The 18,861-nt window shown below is 34.9% G+C and overlaps 2 protein-coding genes across 5 annotated transcripts in view; one reads left to right on the top strand and one right to left on the bottom strand.

Moving 5' to 3' along the window:
- Positions 1-18,861, bottom strand: part of LOC106059811 (protein MON2 homolog) — a 396,254-nt gene that overhangs the window by 12,300 nt on the left and 365,093 nt on the right. For all 4 annotated transcript variants that reach the window (XM_056026650.1, XM_056026651.1, XM_056026652.1 and 1 more), the window contains 5 exons: positions 16,914-17,189; positions 14,704-14,902; positions 12,745-13,346; positions 11,965-12,108; positions 11,610-11,738 (listed from right to left, as the gene is read on the bottom strand). In XM_056026650.1, the coding sequence (XP_055882625.1) occupies positions 11,610-11,738; positions 11,965-12,108; positions 12,745-13,346; positions 14,704-14,902; positions 16,914-17,189 (1,350 nt within the window). The remainder of the gene's footprint in view (positions 1-11,609; positions 11,739-11,964; positions 12,109-12,744; positions 13,347-14,703; positions 14,903-16,913; positions 17,190-18,861) is intronic.
- LOC129925820 (uncharacterized) lies at positions 1,396-8,624 on the top strand. The gene is made up of 2 exons (XM_056026654.1): positions 1,396-1,465; positions 7,154-8,624. Exon 2 carries the CDS (start codon positions 7,236-7,238, stop codon positions 8,532-8,534), a length of 1,299 nt encoding a protein of 432 aa, XP_055882629.1. The 5' UTR covers positions 1,396-1,465; positions 7,154-7,235; the 3' UTR covers positions 8,535-8,624.

Below are 18,861 nucleotides of genomic sequence, written 5' to 3'. Positions count from 1 at the left end.
CTTTTGGGCAGAAAGGAAAGGGGGGGGGATGAAAGTGTTACTTTTTTTTTCTAGGACTGGTTACCCGAACGCTAAGAACTGTAAGTGTAGTCATTCATTGTAGATCAAGAAATCTTGATCTCAGTATGGCAGATTATAGGCCAACGCTTCGGTACCTTCTATCAAAGGTTTAACTATTTGTTTTAGTTGAAACTATTAAAAATGTGTATCTCTAGATTCTCCTGTTATTAACAAATTATAGTTTAGCGCTAATGAGTAAATTGAAACCACTAAATATTGACTTAAAACGCTTCAGATTCCCACTACAAACTAACTAAAACTAAGCACGGTGCGCGTTGTATACACACAACCACGTGACTAGGGGGGAATACGAAACTACGTGACATAACGAAAGACTCAAAAGAGAAATGTATTAGTGGGCCTATCACTACTTCAACTCAATTAAAATTTTTTTAAAAAGATTTTAAGAAGAAATGTATTAGTATGGTATCAATAATTCTACCGAGATAACTAAAGCTTTTTCAGTAGAAATGTATAACATTAGTTCTATCTAAATTTACCAAACTCAAAAGTATATACATTTTGTTCAGTTCTGTCATTTTGTAATATTTGTCCTTTGCTCTGTCTGCAATTTGAACTGATAAAAAAACGAAAAGCAAATAATAAAAACTACAGATAGTATTTTGTGCGAGTATAAACTCTAAATTTTGATGAAAGTCTTTGAACCTAATAACAAAGCGAAAAACCTGTCTAAATGATAGTCTTAATGATAGTCAAGCTGTATGTAAAGATTATACTTCACGAATGTAAAGCTTTAAGATTTTATAGAAATCAAAAGTCAGTTCAAAGAACAACCGATATAAACGAGTGATGTGAAGCTCAAATACCGGTGCCTAAATTTCCGGTGCCTAACTATCCATACACTATCACCAAGAGGCTTTAATCAAATGAAAATCTTAGAAGAACAAAATGCAAAGTTTTATTTCATAGGTTGACAAGTTGTATGTTACATAAACTAGTGCCATTTTAATAATAATGTATCGACGCGTCTTTAAAGGCACAATTTATTCATTCATTTTATATGATACATTCATATTTACCAATAAAAGAAAAACTAATTGAGAAATCTGCACTTGGGGGACATGTCCACAGGCAAGCGGCGAAAAGCGACTGCCACCAAAATCGGGCCATAGAAGAAAAAAAGAGGAAAGAGGGTAGGTGCCTGAAACTGTTTCAGAAATTTTAGGCGTGGGAAAAAGGGGGGGGGGCAGTAGACGCAATCGCTGATTCTAATGATAGCTACTATAATCCGCTGACCAATGGTCAGCTTTCTATTTTCCCCACCACCACACCATCCACGCGTAACCGATTGCGACAGAGCCCACGTTATGTTGGGTAAGAATGATCTCAGATGGTGCAACACCAAAGAAAGACTATCGTGCTGCGACTTTTGTTCATGTTTAAGGTAACATCTTTCATTATTATATCGCCGTCATCGCTAATTACGTCATTGGCGTCAATGTTTTAGAGACTTACGTCACTAGAGAATAAGAGGGGGGGGGGAAGACGACAGTACCAGGCCGCCTTGCTACAATGTAGTCTTTCACATTTATTTTCTAAATAGCTGATCAAAACAATGACTTGAAATTAGTCACGCGAAATTGTTTATTGCCGATATGCGTAGAGGATTTAATCATAAATAACTTTGTCTTCCTGTAAAGTTATCAGCCAACCTTCATATTTAGTTAAAAAAGTACAATCGACTTATAAACCAATGGAATAGAATTACATTGAAACGTAAACTAAGGCTAAAAGAACAGTGCCAGCTTATGTTAAAGTTAAAAGAGTTCAGTTGAACTATTCGGGATGAAACAAATATTCTGGTCGTGCTGGGTATATCATCCCCTTGTTTTAAAAAACGATTTAATCTTATACATGAAACTTAAGAAACTTGGTCCTGAGGTTGAAATGATAATGTTTGAATGGAATGTTGATATAAGTTAGGCCTCATAAATCACATGTTGATAATTGGAAAGGGACTAGTTATCTATAATTAACATGTTGATAAGAGACTTAGGCCTTATTACTCGTATATTTCTTCTGAGAAAACGCTGATTACAGTTAGACCTCATACATCACATGATCAACATTGTGAAGGGACTTAGGTTTTTAACATGTTGATAAGAGACTGTTAGGCCTATGCATGGCTTGTTGATAATAGACTTAGGCCTAGGCCTTATACATGACATGTGGGTACAATGCTGTACACGTTCACTGCGCTAGTAACATTTCAAATCTGAATGTCACAAATCTAAAAGCACTTAGTGTGACTTACTATCATGCATAAAATGTCGTGTCTGGAAATTTAGGCACCGATAAATTAGGCACTTTTTGACAAGGCGGGAAATTAGGCACTCTTTAGCGACATTAATTTCGGAAATAATTAAAACGTTTTAACATATATTTTATCTTTAGGCTGCGGGCTATCGGTGACGTTATCAAAAATAGCAACTATAACGGTTTCTAACTGCATTTTCATGATACGAAAGAAAAGCGGACAAAACGGGGAAAAAAAAAGACAATCATGAGAATGTCAATGTGTGGATTAAGAGTCATTATATAATATGAATTTACGTGTATTTACGGATATTTAGGTACCGGATAATTAGGCACTTTTTGACAAGGCGGAAAATTAGGCACTGGAAAATTAGGCACTCTTTAATAAGCGATCTTTATTTTGAAAATAATGTTAAAATGTTAATGTCTAATTCATCCTTACGCTATGGGCTATCGGTGACGTTATAATAAATAGCAACTATAACGATTCTAATTAAAGAAAAGCTGACAAAATGGGGAAAAAACAATCATGAGAGTGTGTGGAAAAAATGACTCATGAGTCATTATATAATATAGACATCACAGGATTCAGGGAAGGGGAGGTAGAGATGATTCTCCGCTCATTGCTTCCGTCCATTACCAACCCCTAAGGTTGACTGGTAAGTATTTTCTAAAATTGATGATTATGCAATTTGTGTAAATATTTAGTTACTAATGTAAATACTTAGGATTAAAAAGTATTATAAAATATTTTTATTATGTCGGTGAGTGTTGGCGATAAATATAATCACAATCGACCTCTGCTTGTTTGAAAGGGTGGGTCGTACTTTTAAAATGGGAAGGGGGGGGGGCGCACACACTCTCACTTAAATGAGAAGATTTCTCGCAGGTAGATGTAAACTTGGTCGTAAAAGTTACGTAGTGAATCTGAAGGCTACACAAAGGTGTTCAAATGGAAGTCTGGGGATTATATTTTAGAGACCTTCCAAAAACTTTGGTAGACACATTTCTGTTAAAACAATCGTAATATTAATAACAGTAATAAAACTAATAATATATATAAGGGAAATGAAGAGAGTTACATTTCATTGGGCAGTTTTGAAAGTTAAGGAAACGAGTGTTGTTGTTGTTTTTTTAATCATATGTGTGTGTGTGTGTGTTTAATAATGTGTGTATGAAACCTTTTTTGTCGTTGTTTTTTTCATTCTGAAGAAAAAAAAATTGTATATGGTGCTGAACACAAAAGGAATGGAGGAATCATACCTTCTGGAAAATTGTAGTAAATATATTTGGTTTATGATAGAGAAGTCGGGGTTAAATTGGAACATCAACAATCTTCTATAAGCAGAATAAGTATTAATAAGAGACCAATATTCCATAAAAATGATATTTAAATTGTTAACTCATCTGTCTTTTCCATAAACTTTTTATAAATTTTCAAAACATTATATTTTATCGTAATTTCTAGCCGTTTTGCGATTTCCATTGCAATTTATATAAATATTATATTACGTAAATGTACATCTATATTCAATAAAAAGTTAATGACCACATTTGTAGGACGCAACACACCTCTACACTCCCACAATAGATCTTCCTAAAGGGGTTACCCATTAACAATAGAAAAGAAAGAGTGTTGATAATAGATATTAATGCTATTATAAAATATGAATACTTCTTTAGTTTATCAACATATTTAATTCCTACAAGTAACACGCGCAAATCCCTCCTGCTCATTCCCATTCCCACTATAAGAAGACAATTTTCTCCAGACTTCCATTTTAGCAGTTATTTACAATGCTGTACCCTGCCCTGTACTCCAGTGTGTAGCCTTTAGACTCATTGCGTCATTTTCACGACCTAGTTCAACATCTACCCGCGATCCCCTCCTTTTAGTGGGAGTGCGTAGAGGGGGAAGGGCTAAGAAGGTAAAGCAATGAGAGGAGAATCAACTCTACCTCCCCTTCCCTGAATCCTGTGAGGTCTATATTTTATAATGACTATTAATCCACACATTCTCACGATTGTCATTTTCCCAATTTTGTTAACCTTTCTTTAATTAGAATCGTTATAGTTGCTATTTATTATAACGTCACCGATAGCCCATAGCCTAAAGATAAAATATACGTTAACATTTTAAAATTATTTTCAAAATAAAGATCGCTATTTAAAGAGTGCCTAATTTTCCGCCTTGTCAAAAAGTGCCTAATTATTCGGTGCCTAAAATTCCGTGTGCCTAAATATCCGGTGCCTAAATTTCCAGATACCATATAATATAGACATAACAGGATTCATGGGAGGGGAGGTAGAGATGATTCTCCGCTCATTGCTTTACCTTCATCAACACCCCCTAAGGTTGACGGATGAGTTTTTGAAATGGATAATTACGCAATTTGTGTAAATAGTTAGTTACTATAATGTAAATACTTTAGATGAAATATAAAATATTTATTTTATGTCGGGGAGTGTTGGCAGGTATAACCGTCCTCTCCCCATTTACTTTAACCCTTAAGACTTGCTCGTGGAAAAGTTAAGGTGCCTAAATATCCGGTGCCTAAATTTCCAGACACCTTTAAATGGGGAGGGTAAAAATGTTAATGTTGATGATCGGCACATAAACCTCAAATCCTTTGAGTTTGAGGTACTGTAGTCGCCTGTGTAAGGGAACAGATTTTCCTCCGCCATCAGCAGAATAAGTATTTATAAGAAAAATACTGTTATTATTTTTTTAAGGTATAAAAACCGAGACCTATGGCATATTGTTATAGCGATACCAATAATTGGTCTGGTTTAAACCTCTAAGTAACGCACATGATGCCCCTATCCCCCCCCTCCACGCACTACTAGGAGATTGTCGCGGGTAAATGTTGAATTGGGTGGCTCGTGAAAATGACGTAATGTCTTAATGCTGTACCCAGTGGAGAAAATGGTATGGAACAGCCTAGAACAAAGGCGCTAAAATGTTAAGTCTGGAGACAATTGTTTCCTTATAGTGGGAATGAAGAGGGGAGGGTGTTGCTCGCGTTACTTATAAGGTGTACTATTATGCTGATCTAAAGTTCATACCCTTTACCCCCCCCCCCCCCCCACCAGTGTGTAGCCTTAGGATTCATGACGTCATCTTTGACGACTAAGTTGACATCTACCCGCCAGAAATCATTGAAGTGGGAGTGTGAGGACGGAGAAGGGCATTGTGCGCGTCACTTCAGGGGTTTAGACGAAACGTAGTGATCGCTTTAACAATAGATTACAGTTTTTAAATGTTAATAAACTAATTATAGTTTGTTTTATTATTTAAATAACAGTAATTATATTCCAAAAAATATATTGAGTTGTCTCTCTTTATATTCATAAAAAAGGAAATCCTCGTAGGAAACTCTAGTGTGTGGTAAACATTTCTAGATCAATTTTTGGGGGACATTGGTCTCTTATAACTCTTATTCTGCTGAGAGCAGAAGAAAATCTAAGTTCTTACAATAAGTATTATCTTCACATTTTTTAATAAAACATTTAATTAGGCTCCCCCCCCTTTACACAAGCACATCATAAGGGTTAAAGTAGATGGAGAGAGGGTGATGACATTTATACTCCCTGATCCCACACTTTATTTATCAATCTTTTGCTTTAGAGTTGATGGTCGGGGGTAGGGGATTGTTTTGGTAACATTACTACCTCACCCTCAAAAATGACTTTATATTTACTAAGGATTTATATTTTTCTGAATTTTACATTACAGATGCGTAGCGACATATTTTTCTAATATTAACAATTAAACTAAAGGGTTGGTGGTGGAGTTGAAGCACTAAACGGGGAATCATCTTTACCTCCCCACTCTGATTCCTTTCACATCTACATTATATCACGTGATTTCCTCCACATTCTGATGATTGTCTCCCTTGTTACGTGCTATCAGCTTGACTTTCGTATCATGAAAATGCAGCTAGAATTTGTTATGGTTGCTATTTTTGATAACTTCACCATTTGCCCAATAGTCATAGTCTTGATGTAGTCATAGTCTTGATGTAGTCATAGTCTTGATGTAGTCATAGTCTTGATGTAGTCATAGTCTTGATGTAGCCATAGTCCTGAGATGTAGTCATAGTCTTGATGTTGTCATAGTCTTGATGTAGTCATAGTCTTGATGTAGTCATAGTCTTGATGTAGTCATAGTCTTGAGATGTAGTCATATTCTTGATGTAGTCATAGTCTTGATGTGGTCATAGTCTTGATGTAGCCATAGTCTTGATGTAGTCATAGTCTTGATGTAGTCATAGTCTTGATGTAGTCAAAGTCTTGATGTAGTCATAGTCTTGATGTAGTCATAGTCTTGATGTAGTCATAGTCTTGATGTAGTCATAGTCTTGATGTAGCCATAGTCTTGATGTAGTCATAGTCTTGAGATGTAGTCATAGTCTTGATGTAGTCATAGTCTTGAGATGTAGTCATAGTCTTGATGTAGTCATAGTCTTGATGTAGTCATAGTCTTGATGTAGCCATAGTCTTGATGTAGTCATAGTCTTGAGATGTAGTCATAGTCTTGAGATGTAGTCATAGTCTTGAGATGTAGTCATAGTCTTGATGTAGTCATAGTCTTGATGTAGTCATAGTCTTGAGATGTAGTCATAGTCTTGAGATGTAGTCATAGTCTTGATGTAGTCATATTCTTGATGTCGTAATCTTAATGCCTTAGTCTTAATGTACAATTGAAAATAAGAAAGTGGGCAAGGCGAAAAAAAAAATTCAAACCAAAAGAAACATAATTTGCTACAAATGAATCCAACAGTTCTTAGTAAATATGTTTTTTTTTGTATTCCAGGTAGGAGGTGTTAAAATAATAATGCAGTGGTAGTGCAGGTGTTGTTGTTGTTGTGTTTAACTCAACTCGCCAGTATTACAAAATGGAGCTAAACGACGAGCCTAAGGAGTTCAGCAACGAACAACAAATGGCGCGTGTCGTGTCGAGTTTCATGGTGCACAGATCTTGCTCCCAGCTACAGCCTCACTTGCCCGCACAGCAGCTACTCCAGCCATATCTCTCCACCAGTGACTTGACAGATTTAAGGAGAAACTTTCAAGTGGCTAGCTGTGACGATCCCCAACTCATGAGTCAGCTGGAAAGTCGTCTAGAGGCCATACCTAGCATTGAAAGGTACAGATGTATAAATCATCTGCAGAAGAGAATAGGTACGGGTAACGTGCACTCTCCTGCCAATAACAGGGGACATCATTTGGATCGACAAGAAAATCCAGAAGCGTTTATAGACAATAATCTTCCAGCTCATTCCTCTGATTTTCGACACCATACTATTCTCAGTTACAATTGTCAATCCATTGGTTCACTGCAGATGAACTCAAGCCAACATATTGCACAACTAAATTACCCGTCACAAAACACAATAAGTCATGAAGTACCAAAAAATAATATGACATTTTTTGACGAGCTGGACTTTGAAAGACATAATAACAATAGCAAACCAAAGAATACACTTCTCTTTCTTCCAGAGAATACTGTCTCAGGCATTGGGATGAGAAGCGTCAATGAACTGGCATCGATTCTACCAGAAAACTTCAGCTCGTCACCCAATGCTAATGAAAGTTTCATGCCACCACTGTCTCCCAAGAAGAACATCAAGAAAGAGAGCTGTCAGAATGATCAGCTGACTTCTCTCTTTGAGCCACCTCCACCAACACACAACAACACAAGTACATCCCCCAGAGATAACAATGAGTCGCTTTTCACGCAAAGCCAATTAGATAACGCCTGGCTTTTGTTACAGAATTTAAACCATACACTAACGGGGAAAACAAACAATGAGACATGTCCTGTAAAGAAAGAAGCAGATAGTCTGGGCACAGTTTTGGTGGATACCAGGCCATCTTCAGTTCATTCCCTTTCTTCAGACACAGGGGCAAGCAGCGCTCAAACAAAAGCCCCAATACGATCCCAATCAGAAAGCTGGTCCTGCATGCCAGCTATCAGTCATGCCTCCGCTAGCTCCAGTAAGGACCCATCCTATCTGGAAAAAAGACGTAAAAACAATGAAAGCGCCAAGAGATCTCGTGAGGCTCGACGCAAAAGAGAAAACCTTCTGGCCATGAGAGTACTGGAGCTGGAGGAAGAGAACCGACAACTTGAAGCCAAACTGGCAATGTGCCTTGAAGCACTTCAACACTGGAGAAGGAAGTTGTTTGTATAATCCTTGAGCCAAATTAGTTTATACAAGGTGTTCAATTAACACACGGATTTTTAGAGGAGAGATACTATGTAAATAGATTTTTCAACCACTGAGCCATCTTTTACTTTTTCTTTTTGATGTATCAGTCTGGCTGTTGAAAGTTAAGAAGAAAGTGTTGGCTATTTATTAACATTGATCTGTTTCTCTAAGTACAGGTCTTCTTAGCTCTGTCTAACCTTAGATGATACGCGGTATGATTACAAATGTATTGCTAATTGAATCATTTGCTGATGTCAATATAGGGATGAACTTTTGTATCACCCCAATTCAGATGTTTGTTCTTTTATGTATGTATGTTAATATGTATAAACATGTTGCAGTTTTCCCTAAGATAAACATATCTTTGAAATGCCATAATTAGTGATTGTGTTTTTGTTTTTGAATATTTTATAGAAATAGTGTAATAACAGTATTCAGAAGAAATCCTTTAAAGATTTGTAACATATTTTTATGTATTAGAAATGAATGGAATGATAATAAAATAAAATGTCTGATTTTTTGTTTCTATATCAAGCAATGAAATTTTATTTTATTTATATATTTTTTTGGTTGTAAACTCTACCATGCAAATATTAAAATAAATTAAGCTACAATCATCATAAGTAATAAAGGTACAATAACTTGAGATGAAAGACTTGGTGTATTTTTTTTCTTTCATGCAATTTCACTTGTACCTATTTACATTGTGGGAGAATTGATTTTAAATTATAAAAAAACAAAACAATATAAAGGCTAAAAATCTAATAGACATTTTTATTTATGACAGAAAAAAATAAAGATCTAGCTAACATTGTGGTGTCAAGTATCTGGTGTCTAAAATAAAGATCTAGCTAACATTGTGGTGTCAAGTATCTGGTGTCTAAAATAAAGATCTAGCTAACATTGTGGTGTCAAGTATCTGGTGTCTAAAACAAAGATCTAGCTAACATTGTGGTGTCAAGTATCTGGTGTCTAAAATAAAGATCTAGCTAACATTGTGGTGTCAAGTATCTGGTGTCTAAAATAAAGATCTAGCTAACATTGTGGTGTCAAGTATCTGGTGTCTAAAATAAAGATCTAGCTAACATTGTTGTGTCAAGTATCTGGTGTCTAAAATAAAGATCTAGCTAACATTGTGGTGTCAAGTATCTGGTGTCTAAAACAAAGATCTAGCTAACATTGTGGTGTCAAGTATCTGGTGTCTAAAATAAAGATCTAGCTAACATTGTGGTGTCAAGTATCTGGTGTCTAAAATAAAGTGTTGACAAACTATATGTTTTATGAAGTGCTATCTCATAATGTTTTGGCACTGCACATTTTCTAAGCTCTTCAATTTGAAGAACAAAGTAATCTCATTATCCTATAAAGAAAGTATCAAATGGTCACTCTATGAGTTAAAAGTTATTTATGAACAAATGTGCAACTAACTTAACTAACTTTAATAAAGGAGATATCTCTAGGACTAGAAACTGCCACACATTAGTTAGTTGGGAACAGGGAAGTTCAATAAAGTGTCCTTGACATTGTTTAGTTTCTCATAGAAATCTCCAATAAATAAGTTTTGGATTTGGCAAAAGTTTGTACAAATAACCAATCAGAACACAGCATAAACAAAAATAAAAGTGCAATTACATTTTTGATCAGTGTAATAGCGTAATAATAATTGTAATATTAAGTACTGATACCATTAGGGTTACACCTTAGAGCAAGCAAATAGTCCTAGAAAAAAATGTATGTGTGAGTATAACAAAGAAATACAAACTATCAAATAACTACATTCAAATCCAATTGGCGAAGTCATTGACTATGATCAATCTCTTCATAAACAAAAAAAATTTTGGCAAACAATTAGCACCTGGTAGTAGCAATAGTATCATAAAAAATGCATAGATACCAGGTACTGTATGCACATATGTGTGTGTGTGTCAGAAGTATACTTTTAAGGGAACAAAAAGTTCATGTCACCAGTATGTGTACTATATATGTCTTTCCTCTATTTTTTAACAATAAGGTACCGGTACCGGGAATAGTATTAAAAGGTCTCCAGGGCTCGCAAAGACCTTCCTCAGTGAAAAGTAGCTGGATAAAGAAGAGGTAGACAGAGAAAGAGATGGGACGACAACATTAAAGAATGGATGGGCCTGTAGTTGAAAGAGATGGGAAGACAACATTAAAGAATGGACGGGCCTGCCATTAAAAGAGATTTTATCCAAGGCAAAAGACAGAGAGGAATGGAGAAAGATAGTGTGTGGTGCCTCAATGATTAACAAAGGTGTATGTGAAGGTGGTGGAATTGTCGTCTAAGTATATTAGACCTACCCAGTATAATAATAATGATAATAATAATAATAATCAGGCTTGTCTTCGAGTCTGAAGATTAATGAGGAATGCAATATTTCCTGTGGCTACGCAGCCCCAGCTGTGACCTACATATTTTGCCACCCAGTATACAATGAAATCCAATTTTAAAAATGATCATCAAACCCTAAAGTCTTTAACTTTCTATGCAAATGTAGATGGATATAGGTACTTATCAAAGTTTATCTTATCTTATCAAAGTTTATCTTATCTTATCAAAGTTTATCTTATCTTATCAAAGTTTATCTTATCTTATCAATGACTTCAAAAGAGAACATAACGTCATATACTGGTATGTGTTCATCTAGTCACATGCAGGAGGGACTTGTCATCTGCTAAGTCATTGGTTTTCTTGCCTGGTTTAGACAATTCATTTCATGCTCTAATTGCACATTACCTTGAAAATCTAGACAACATTTAGATCTGTGAAGGCTAGAGCCTGGCCTGGAGTGTTGCTTTGTATTACCAGTATCTTTAAGTTTCAGTGCTCAAGAACCAGAGACTCTTAACAAAATTGGAAACTTCAATGTAAATCTATTTAGAAGTTTTTACTGAGATCCATGCAATACCACAACAAATTTCAAACAAAAGCTTTGCATGTACTTTTATAATACTATACCTCGGTATTACACTATGTCAACATTGCAGAACAAGATAATAAAACTAAATACCCGGTACCAGTTAATGACTATAACTCACCTTAAGTATATTCTGAAGTATGTTGGCATTGATGACAGCTGGATGAGATGCAGTCCCTCTGTAAAGGTCAACTGTCATTAGTGCAGCCCGCTCAGCAAAGGGCACAAAATTCATGATGACCCAGTCAGCCTGGCAGAGAAAAGTTTGATACATACAATTAATAAATCCAGAATTGTTAATACTAGTACTGGTATGTACCTAAGATTTACATTTAAAATTCATTACTTAATTAGAAGAATAAAAAAAACACTTAGCTATGCTATACAATTTTATGAAAATAAGGTACCATAAAGTCAAAACATTTCCTATGTAGGCCTACTGGTATAAAACTCCCCCCCCCCCCCCCCCAACTTACTTGAGGTCCTCTAACTATTCCAAATGTCTTTGTTTCCATCTCACCAAACTTTGGAGTATTAACCCCAAAGCTGACAAATGTAAGCAGCTGTTGAAATATATCTGGATACATGGCCTGCATGGTCTCTGGTCCACTCTGAACAGTCTGTGGAAAACCAAACAATATTATGTTCAATTTCATATACACATCATAAATAAACATAGAAAACAATAAAAAACACAAATCTGCTTTCTAAGTGATTCAATATAATACAAAAGCAAACTGTTGCCGGTACTTACAAAACAAGAATACGGTACAGTATAATAAAAATATATTTCTACTAAGATTTCCACATTTCGTTTCTACAAATGGTGCCATAAAATCTGGGAAAACTGGAAATTAAGGAGTTTTTAAATCTCTTGTACATACCATTGTAAGAAACTACACAACTGTAAGGATATGCTCCACCAGTGTTAGGACACTCCACCATTGTAAGGATAATCCACTATTGTAAAGACACCTACCCATGTAATGATACTCTACCAGGGTAAGGATAATTTACTACAGTGGGTATACTTCAAAAGTTTAAGAAAATTCCAATATTGCATTCATTATCCACTACTTTTGGGATATTACATCATTGTAAGAATAAATGAATAAAGATATATATATTCCCTTCATGTAAGGATAATCCACTAATGTAAGGATAATCCACTATTGAAAGGATAATCAAGCAGTTCAAGGTTACTCCACCATTTATACTGAGCTCATGAATTCAATTGAGCATTACTTAACACTTACTTTTATTAATGTGTCCATGGCTGAAAGAGCAGCTTCCTGGAGGGGTGTGACACTGACCTCTGGGTAGGAAGGAATTATAAAAGGGGAGGAGTCACTCTGCACCGGTACACACAGTGTCCCCCGCAGGACAGTGGACAGCTTTTGGAGGTCACTGGTCAAGAACCTGGACTTGATGTGCTCAAACAAGGGAGGGAATGTCTGTATCATGGCCGTCAAAAACTGTTGAGAAGGCAGGTACACCTTACTTATCATTTTCTCCGTGTGCTCTGGAGGTTTGGTCACTTCAGTGCCGATATTTAGCCAGACCTTCCACGCTGCTGTCCAAAGTGGAATGTCATTGTCTGAGGAGTCGGAGATTGGTCCTTTTGAAAACAATTCAAGTTTTTTGTGGGTGAGCTCCCCTGACCGGTTGATCACTTCTCCTGTGGGTGGCTCCACACCAAGGCTGCTGCCATCATTCTCCTCTGTTCCTTTAGATGCTCTGCCAATCTGTAGGATTTCTTGAAAGCTCTTAAGTGCTGCCAGTGCCACCTCAGAGTTACGACACAGAGCAGACAGTTCAATGTGGTCTAACAGTAAGGACCAGGCTCTTGGGAAATCCCCTTAAAGAATTATAATCAAATAATAGTATGTGAAAATACAGAAAAGGTAAAAAAAAACAAAAGAGTAAACATGAGCTGGTAACACCGTATATTGTGAAGACATGACACATAGAAGTTTGGGTTTGGGTTAATTGTTTTTTTCATAGTGACGTGACGAGAAATTTAAAAAAGTAAGAACGGAAAATAGAGTAGTAACGGATAGAAAGGATGCCACCAAGTTAGCAGACTATCAACAATATACATGCACTATATATAACACTATATATAGATACATATATTATGTATACTGATATAGTGTTCATACACATTGTATTAAAATCAATTAAAGAAAAAATCCACTCAAAGAGAAAATCCAAGAAAAAATTAAACATTTAAAAAACTATAATAACGTTGAAAACAAGGCAGATAGCAAAAAGAGAAATTCATATGCATTAGAAGTGACAGACTATGCAGGTAGCCACTGGGTCTGTGTTAGCAACTAAAGCATTGCATATTTTTTTGACAGTCAAACTTGGGGACAATGTTTTACCTAATTCTTTCTTTTTCATCTTTTCAAAAACTTAGAAAAACAAAATTTTTCAGAAAATGAGAATGAGAAAATGAGAATAAAATATAAAAACAAAAAGTTACAATTTATCTTTTTTTTTTTTTTTTTTTGTTTTGTAACTTTCCATTAAAAACAAATGGCATAGCCATTGTCATGCCAAGGAAAAAGAAATATGAAACTATCTGTAAAATGTAAAAAGAATATTCAATTTCTGTAATTATGCATTAAAAAAAATAATCGTGTTAATGTCTTTTTTTTTTCAGTGATTTGAAAATGTAACATAAAAAAAATTATTCCATGCACATATTCCCTACGAAAGAAAACATTCATGAAAACATATGTGCATTTAATTTTAAGATTCCATTCTGCACAATATAGGCTGTTTGATTGATATTATACATTCCTTTATTTTCACTTTGAGATTGGAAACAATGACTTACTGTATGAGTACATCTCTTTTAATCAACCTATTGGAATAATCTCAAACAAATTCTGAACCACTGAGACATTTATATAGAAGTGTAAAGTACAGTAAATCTCTTACTAATTATTAAAAAGATAGTGTTATTTAGTTTACTTGGCTGATTCAGACTACCTGTTTCATGCTCTTATGTGGTACCATGAAAGAAAAAGTACTTATATGAACTTTTCCTAGAATATGGAATAAGAAAAGTGCATTTATTTTTCTAAGTAGCTTTATTGTTGTGTGTGTTAACCTTAAATAAGGTTCTATAAGACATCACAATTGATTTTGACACTAACCTTTTTTTTACTTCTACAAGTCATCACCACTGATGTTGAAAAACTCACCTAATCCTTGCAACATTTTTCTCTTGGAATTGAAAGTTCTTGCAACACCTGCAAGGGAAAGAACTCTAGTCTCTGCCCACTGTTTCTCTGCTGTGTCTCTAGAGTGATGAATCAAAATGTTCCCAGTAGATTCTTTGTCCCTGATGGTTGAGGCAGAGCTGGAGAACTTCTGGACATTTTCTAACAGCGGGAACAAAACCTTTGAGAAAAGAAAACAGGAGTTCACATTTGTTCAATCAAAAATATAACAAGTGTTTCTAGACCAAACCATTTCTTCTCATAAAATTTAAATCTAAATTTAGAAATGGCATATAATTGTATAACACAAACATTAAAAGAAAATATTTAAAAACGAAATACATGACTACATAAAGAAATTGCCAGAATGTGTTGTTCAATGAATTTTAAGTACACATTTTGAAGGTAAAAAAAAGAGATGTGAACAAAGAGAGAGACAACCAGCTCCGAGGGTCTATACTGATGTGGTTGAAGGGTTTGACCTTGAAGTTCATACTCCTTTCTAAAAGGACATTTTAGAATAAAAGAATAATTTCATAAACGGAAACAAATGTATGAATAGCTAGCTTTTTTGTTTGGTTTTTCTGCAGAAGAGAATTTAGAAGTATTAATGTATTTTAAAAGGATATAATAGCTTGCATTTTTAGAGAAAGAAATTTCTAAGCTTTTCCATTTGAAAATAAAGTTATTTAATTACTTAGAGTTGGCATTAGTGACTTTTTAATAAAGTTTGAGAAACATTTGGATATATTATTATTCAATCAAATCATTTCTAAATCTCTCCCTATTGCATTAACTTCCTCTTTTGTTTCATTATGTTTTAATTTACATATTTGTATCACTCCACATATTTCTCAATATTTTGTTCTCTTCTTTTTCTCTCTTACTTTATTTTACTGCTGATAAACAAAAACAGTTTTTTTTTTTTTAAATCAAACTAAAGAAAAAGGGAGATTACTGCGATTAGCATAAGTATGAACATTTATTCTTAGGAGATAAAAAAAAATATTCTGTTATAAACAAATAAAAAAAATTGTTTTTACAGAACATTGTAAAAAAAAAAAGTTTGTTTTTAAGTAATTTCATTAAATTCTTGTTAGTGTAAATAGAATGGAGATTGTCTTTTTAACAAGTTTTAAATAAGACTTGAAACCACAAAATGATACAAAGTGTCCCACCTAATGTAACTCTAACAAAAAAGACTTCATGTGGATAACATATTTCTTCATGCTTTTGCCATATATTGGAAACTTCATTAAATGGGTGCGCAATGTTGAAAAATTAAAATATTTTTTTTCAAAGATTTTATTTTTTAACATCTCCCAGAGGCTAATTCCATGAAGTTGTAATGGAATACTAATGAAATCTTCATGTAACACAAATTAGGTCACACACACACACACAAACATCCTGGAATAAACTGTATAAAAAAAATGTTTTTGTTATCTTGTAAAAGTACGTAATGACATTGAAATTTAATGGACACTGAACTTGGAGCGTTTGAGGACAGACAAGAATAACTGGGGTTATCTAACTTGTTCCTATAATAATGCAAGAGTAAAAAAAAAATGGGATAAAGAAGGTGGGAGGGGAGGAGGTCATTTTCAACAGACAAAGAAATGTTTTCAGAATAATTAAAAGGTTGTCATTAAATTTGTTGAGAATAGTTTGCGCTGTGTCTAGATCCTGATTAAAACATTATTAGTTTATGGATTGAGAAGTGAACTTCATCATGAAACTATGGCGCTGACACAGGTCAAGTACATTGAAACTAAGACTTTGTTTTTTTTTGGTTTGATTTAATGAGCATAATACAAAACTGTAAACATTTCTTTTCTTGGAGAATGTAAAATATAAAGGAGAGATCCATAACAATTAATACAATCTTCAACAAGTGGAAAGTAAAAGTATTCCACAACAAATGATTGTTAATTACATGTAGGACAGGGCTCAAGTACAGGGCAATTTGTAAATTTTACTAAACTGACCTGCTGCAGGGAATTGGGTTTCAGTGGCCTACCACAGGAAATTGGTCCTACTGGTCTAAAATGACCAGCCGTTGGACATTGGTCCAAACTGACCTGCCACAAGAAATTGTTCTAGACTGACCTCCACATGACATTGTTCTAAAATGACCTGCCACAGGAAATCATTCTAAACTGACCTGCCATAGGACATTGTTCTAAACTGACCTGCCATAGGACATTGTGCCAAGTCTGGTGCTGAAGCAAACTACCATGTGCAGAGATTGTGGAGAATAGAGTCTGCCCTGCACTTTTTCTGACTGCTGGTCTCGAGTCCACACACAGCTCCCCAAGCTGAGAGAACAGGCACATCCACAGGGCATCAAACGGCCCAGGGCTCTTGCTGCTTTCATTTCCATTAACAGCAGATGCAGGCTGCGCCAGAGAATCCAGTTCTTGCTTTATTACTTGTCGATTTTGAAAGAAGAAATCAGAAATATTCCACTGGAAATAACCAAACATAAACAAAATTAAAAGGCAAGTTAAGTGTCATTTATCTTTGTTGTTTTTTCTCTTGGCTTTACCTAAGGAAAGAAAATGGTTTCAGAAGTAATTATAGATTATTAAAAAAAAATTTAAAAAAATATAAAGATAATGAACTATAGGGAACTTTTGGCTGAGCAGCCTACACAAGCTAGTCTAAAAAGTTTAAGTTTGTTTCTTATTTATAATTTAATATCTAGACAACTTCAAACCCTTCAGTAAGCCTATGTGATAGAGAAAAAAACAACACTGGTTACTGTAAGAGACAAACTAACCTTCTGATTTTCATGGTTTGATCTCTATTTATCTTGATTTACATACCGGTAGTCCAAAAATTTTTTTTTTATAACATTCAATGTGGATACTAATTTTATTAGGACAAAAATTTAAAATGTGTAAAAAATTTCATCATTATAAACATACCAGCAGTACACCAGCCAGGGCCGTTGGGTTTTCCCAGGCTTTATATTGTTTTCTTTATAGTGTTTTTTTTAAGGCTAGAACACCCCCCCCCCTCTTTTCTTTGTTTGAATTTAATAAACAAGCCACATTTTAATGTTCAACTTAATATACTTTTTTTTAGTCAGTGAATAGGTGTATCCATTAAAATAAAATTTGAAGGCTCTCTCTCTTTCCTTCTCTCTCTCTCTCTCAAACCCCCATTCAGTTTTGTTTTTTAAACTTGTACATCATAATTTCTCCAACATAAACTATAGACTTGATTTGAAAAACCCACTTTTGGGCCCGTTAATGCTAGTATCACCTTCACTTTTACATTCCCCCCTTTGGCAACCACCAAAAGTGAACACAGTCCTTCAACAGTCCTTCAACAGTCCTCTTCAACAGTCCTTCAACAGTCCTTCAACAGTCCTTCAGACATTCTATGACTTTTTTTCAGCCTCTCAATTCCATCTATATTATAATTCCACTGTGACCCTCCCCCCACACACTCACAGTGAGACACACACACAACTGCTTTCACACTTTTTGGCCCATTTTTATTACAATGACAAATTTTAACTTTTTAAGCATTCTCCGATTGATCCACTATTTAGCACATTTTAGGCCTAGAGAAAAAAATTATTTTCCAAGGGCCCAATTGAATGCTACATTCCTGTTCTCCACTTTATATTTATTTTGGCATTGTGTTTGGTTGTAACTATGTCCAATCCAGTTCTTAGTAAGCACCTATTCTAGGATGAGTCGGTCAGTTGTATTGGACAAATATATGTCTGCCATCAGTTGTGAAATGCTATGACTCATCTTGTTGAGAATTTATATATTCCCTTGTCTGGAGAGGAAAGTATAGGAACACACTTGCATGAGGTAGAGCCTTGGCTGAAGGAGAGTTGAATCACAACAATGGATGTAAATCAAATGACCTTCTAGTTGATGGGAAACCTATGGACAACATGACTGGAAAAGAGCCATCTCTCACTCTGGGCCGATGGGTAAAATCCTTTCCATTGGTCATCTCATAATAATGTGCAATCTTGACCCTTAATGGACACTTGATATTACTTAGGAGGAGAAGCCTCCTCACCTACCTATATACATACATATGTAAGGGGAGCCAGTAGTTTATTTCTATTTGCCTTGTATTTCATTGTCAGCTATCATTTCTACCTTGGTA

This window comes from Biomphalaria glabrata, chromosome 4, assembly GCF_947242115.1.
Source record: "Biomphalaria glabrata chromosome 4, xgBioGlab47.1, whole genome shotgun sequence".
NCBI lineage: Eukaryota > Metazoa > Mollusca > Gastropoda > Planorbidae > Biomphalaria > Biomphalaria glabrata.
The sequence above is the reverse complement of the archived record's forward strand: the minus strand, read 5'-3'. Positions and strand labels throughout refer to the sequence as shown.

What these genes read in the sequence shown, in the direction of transcription:
- LOC129925820 (XM_056026654.1), top strand. Translation starts at nt 7,236, where the DNA reads ATGGAGCTAAACGACGAGCCTAAGGAGTTCAGCAACGAACAACAAATG.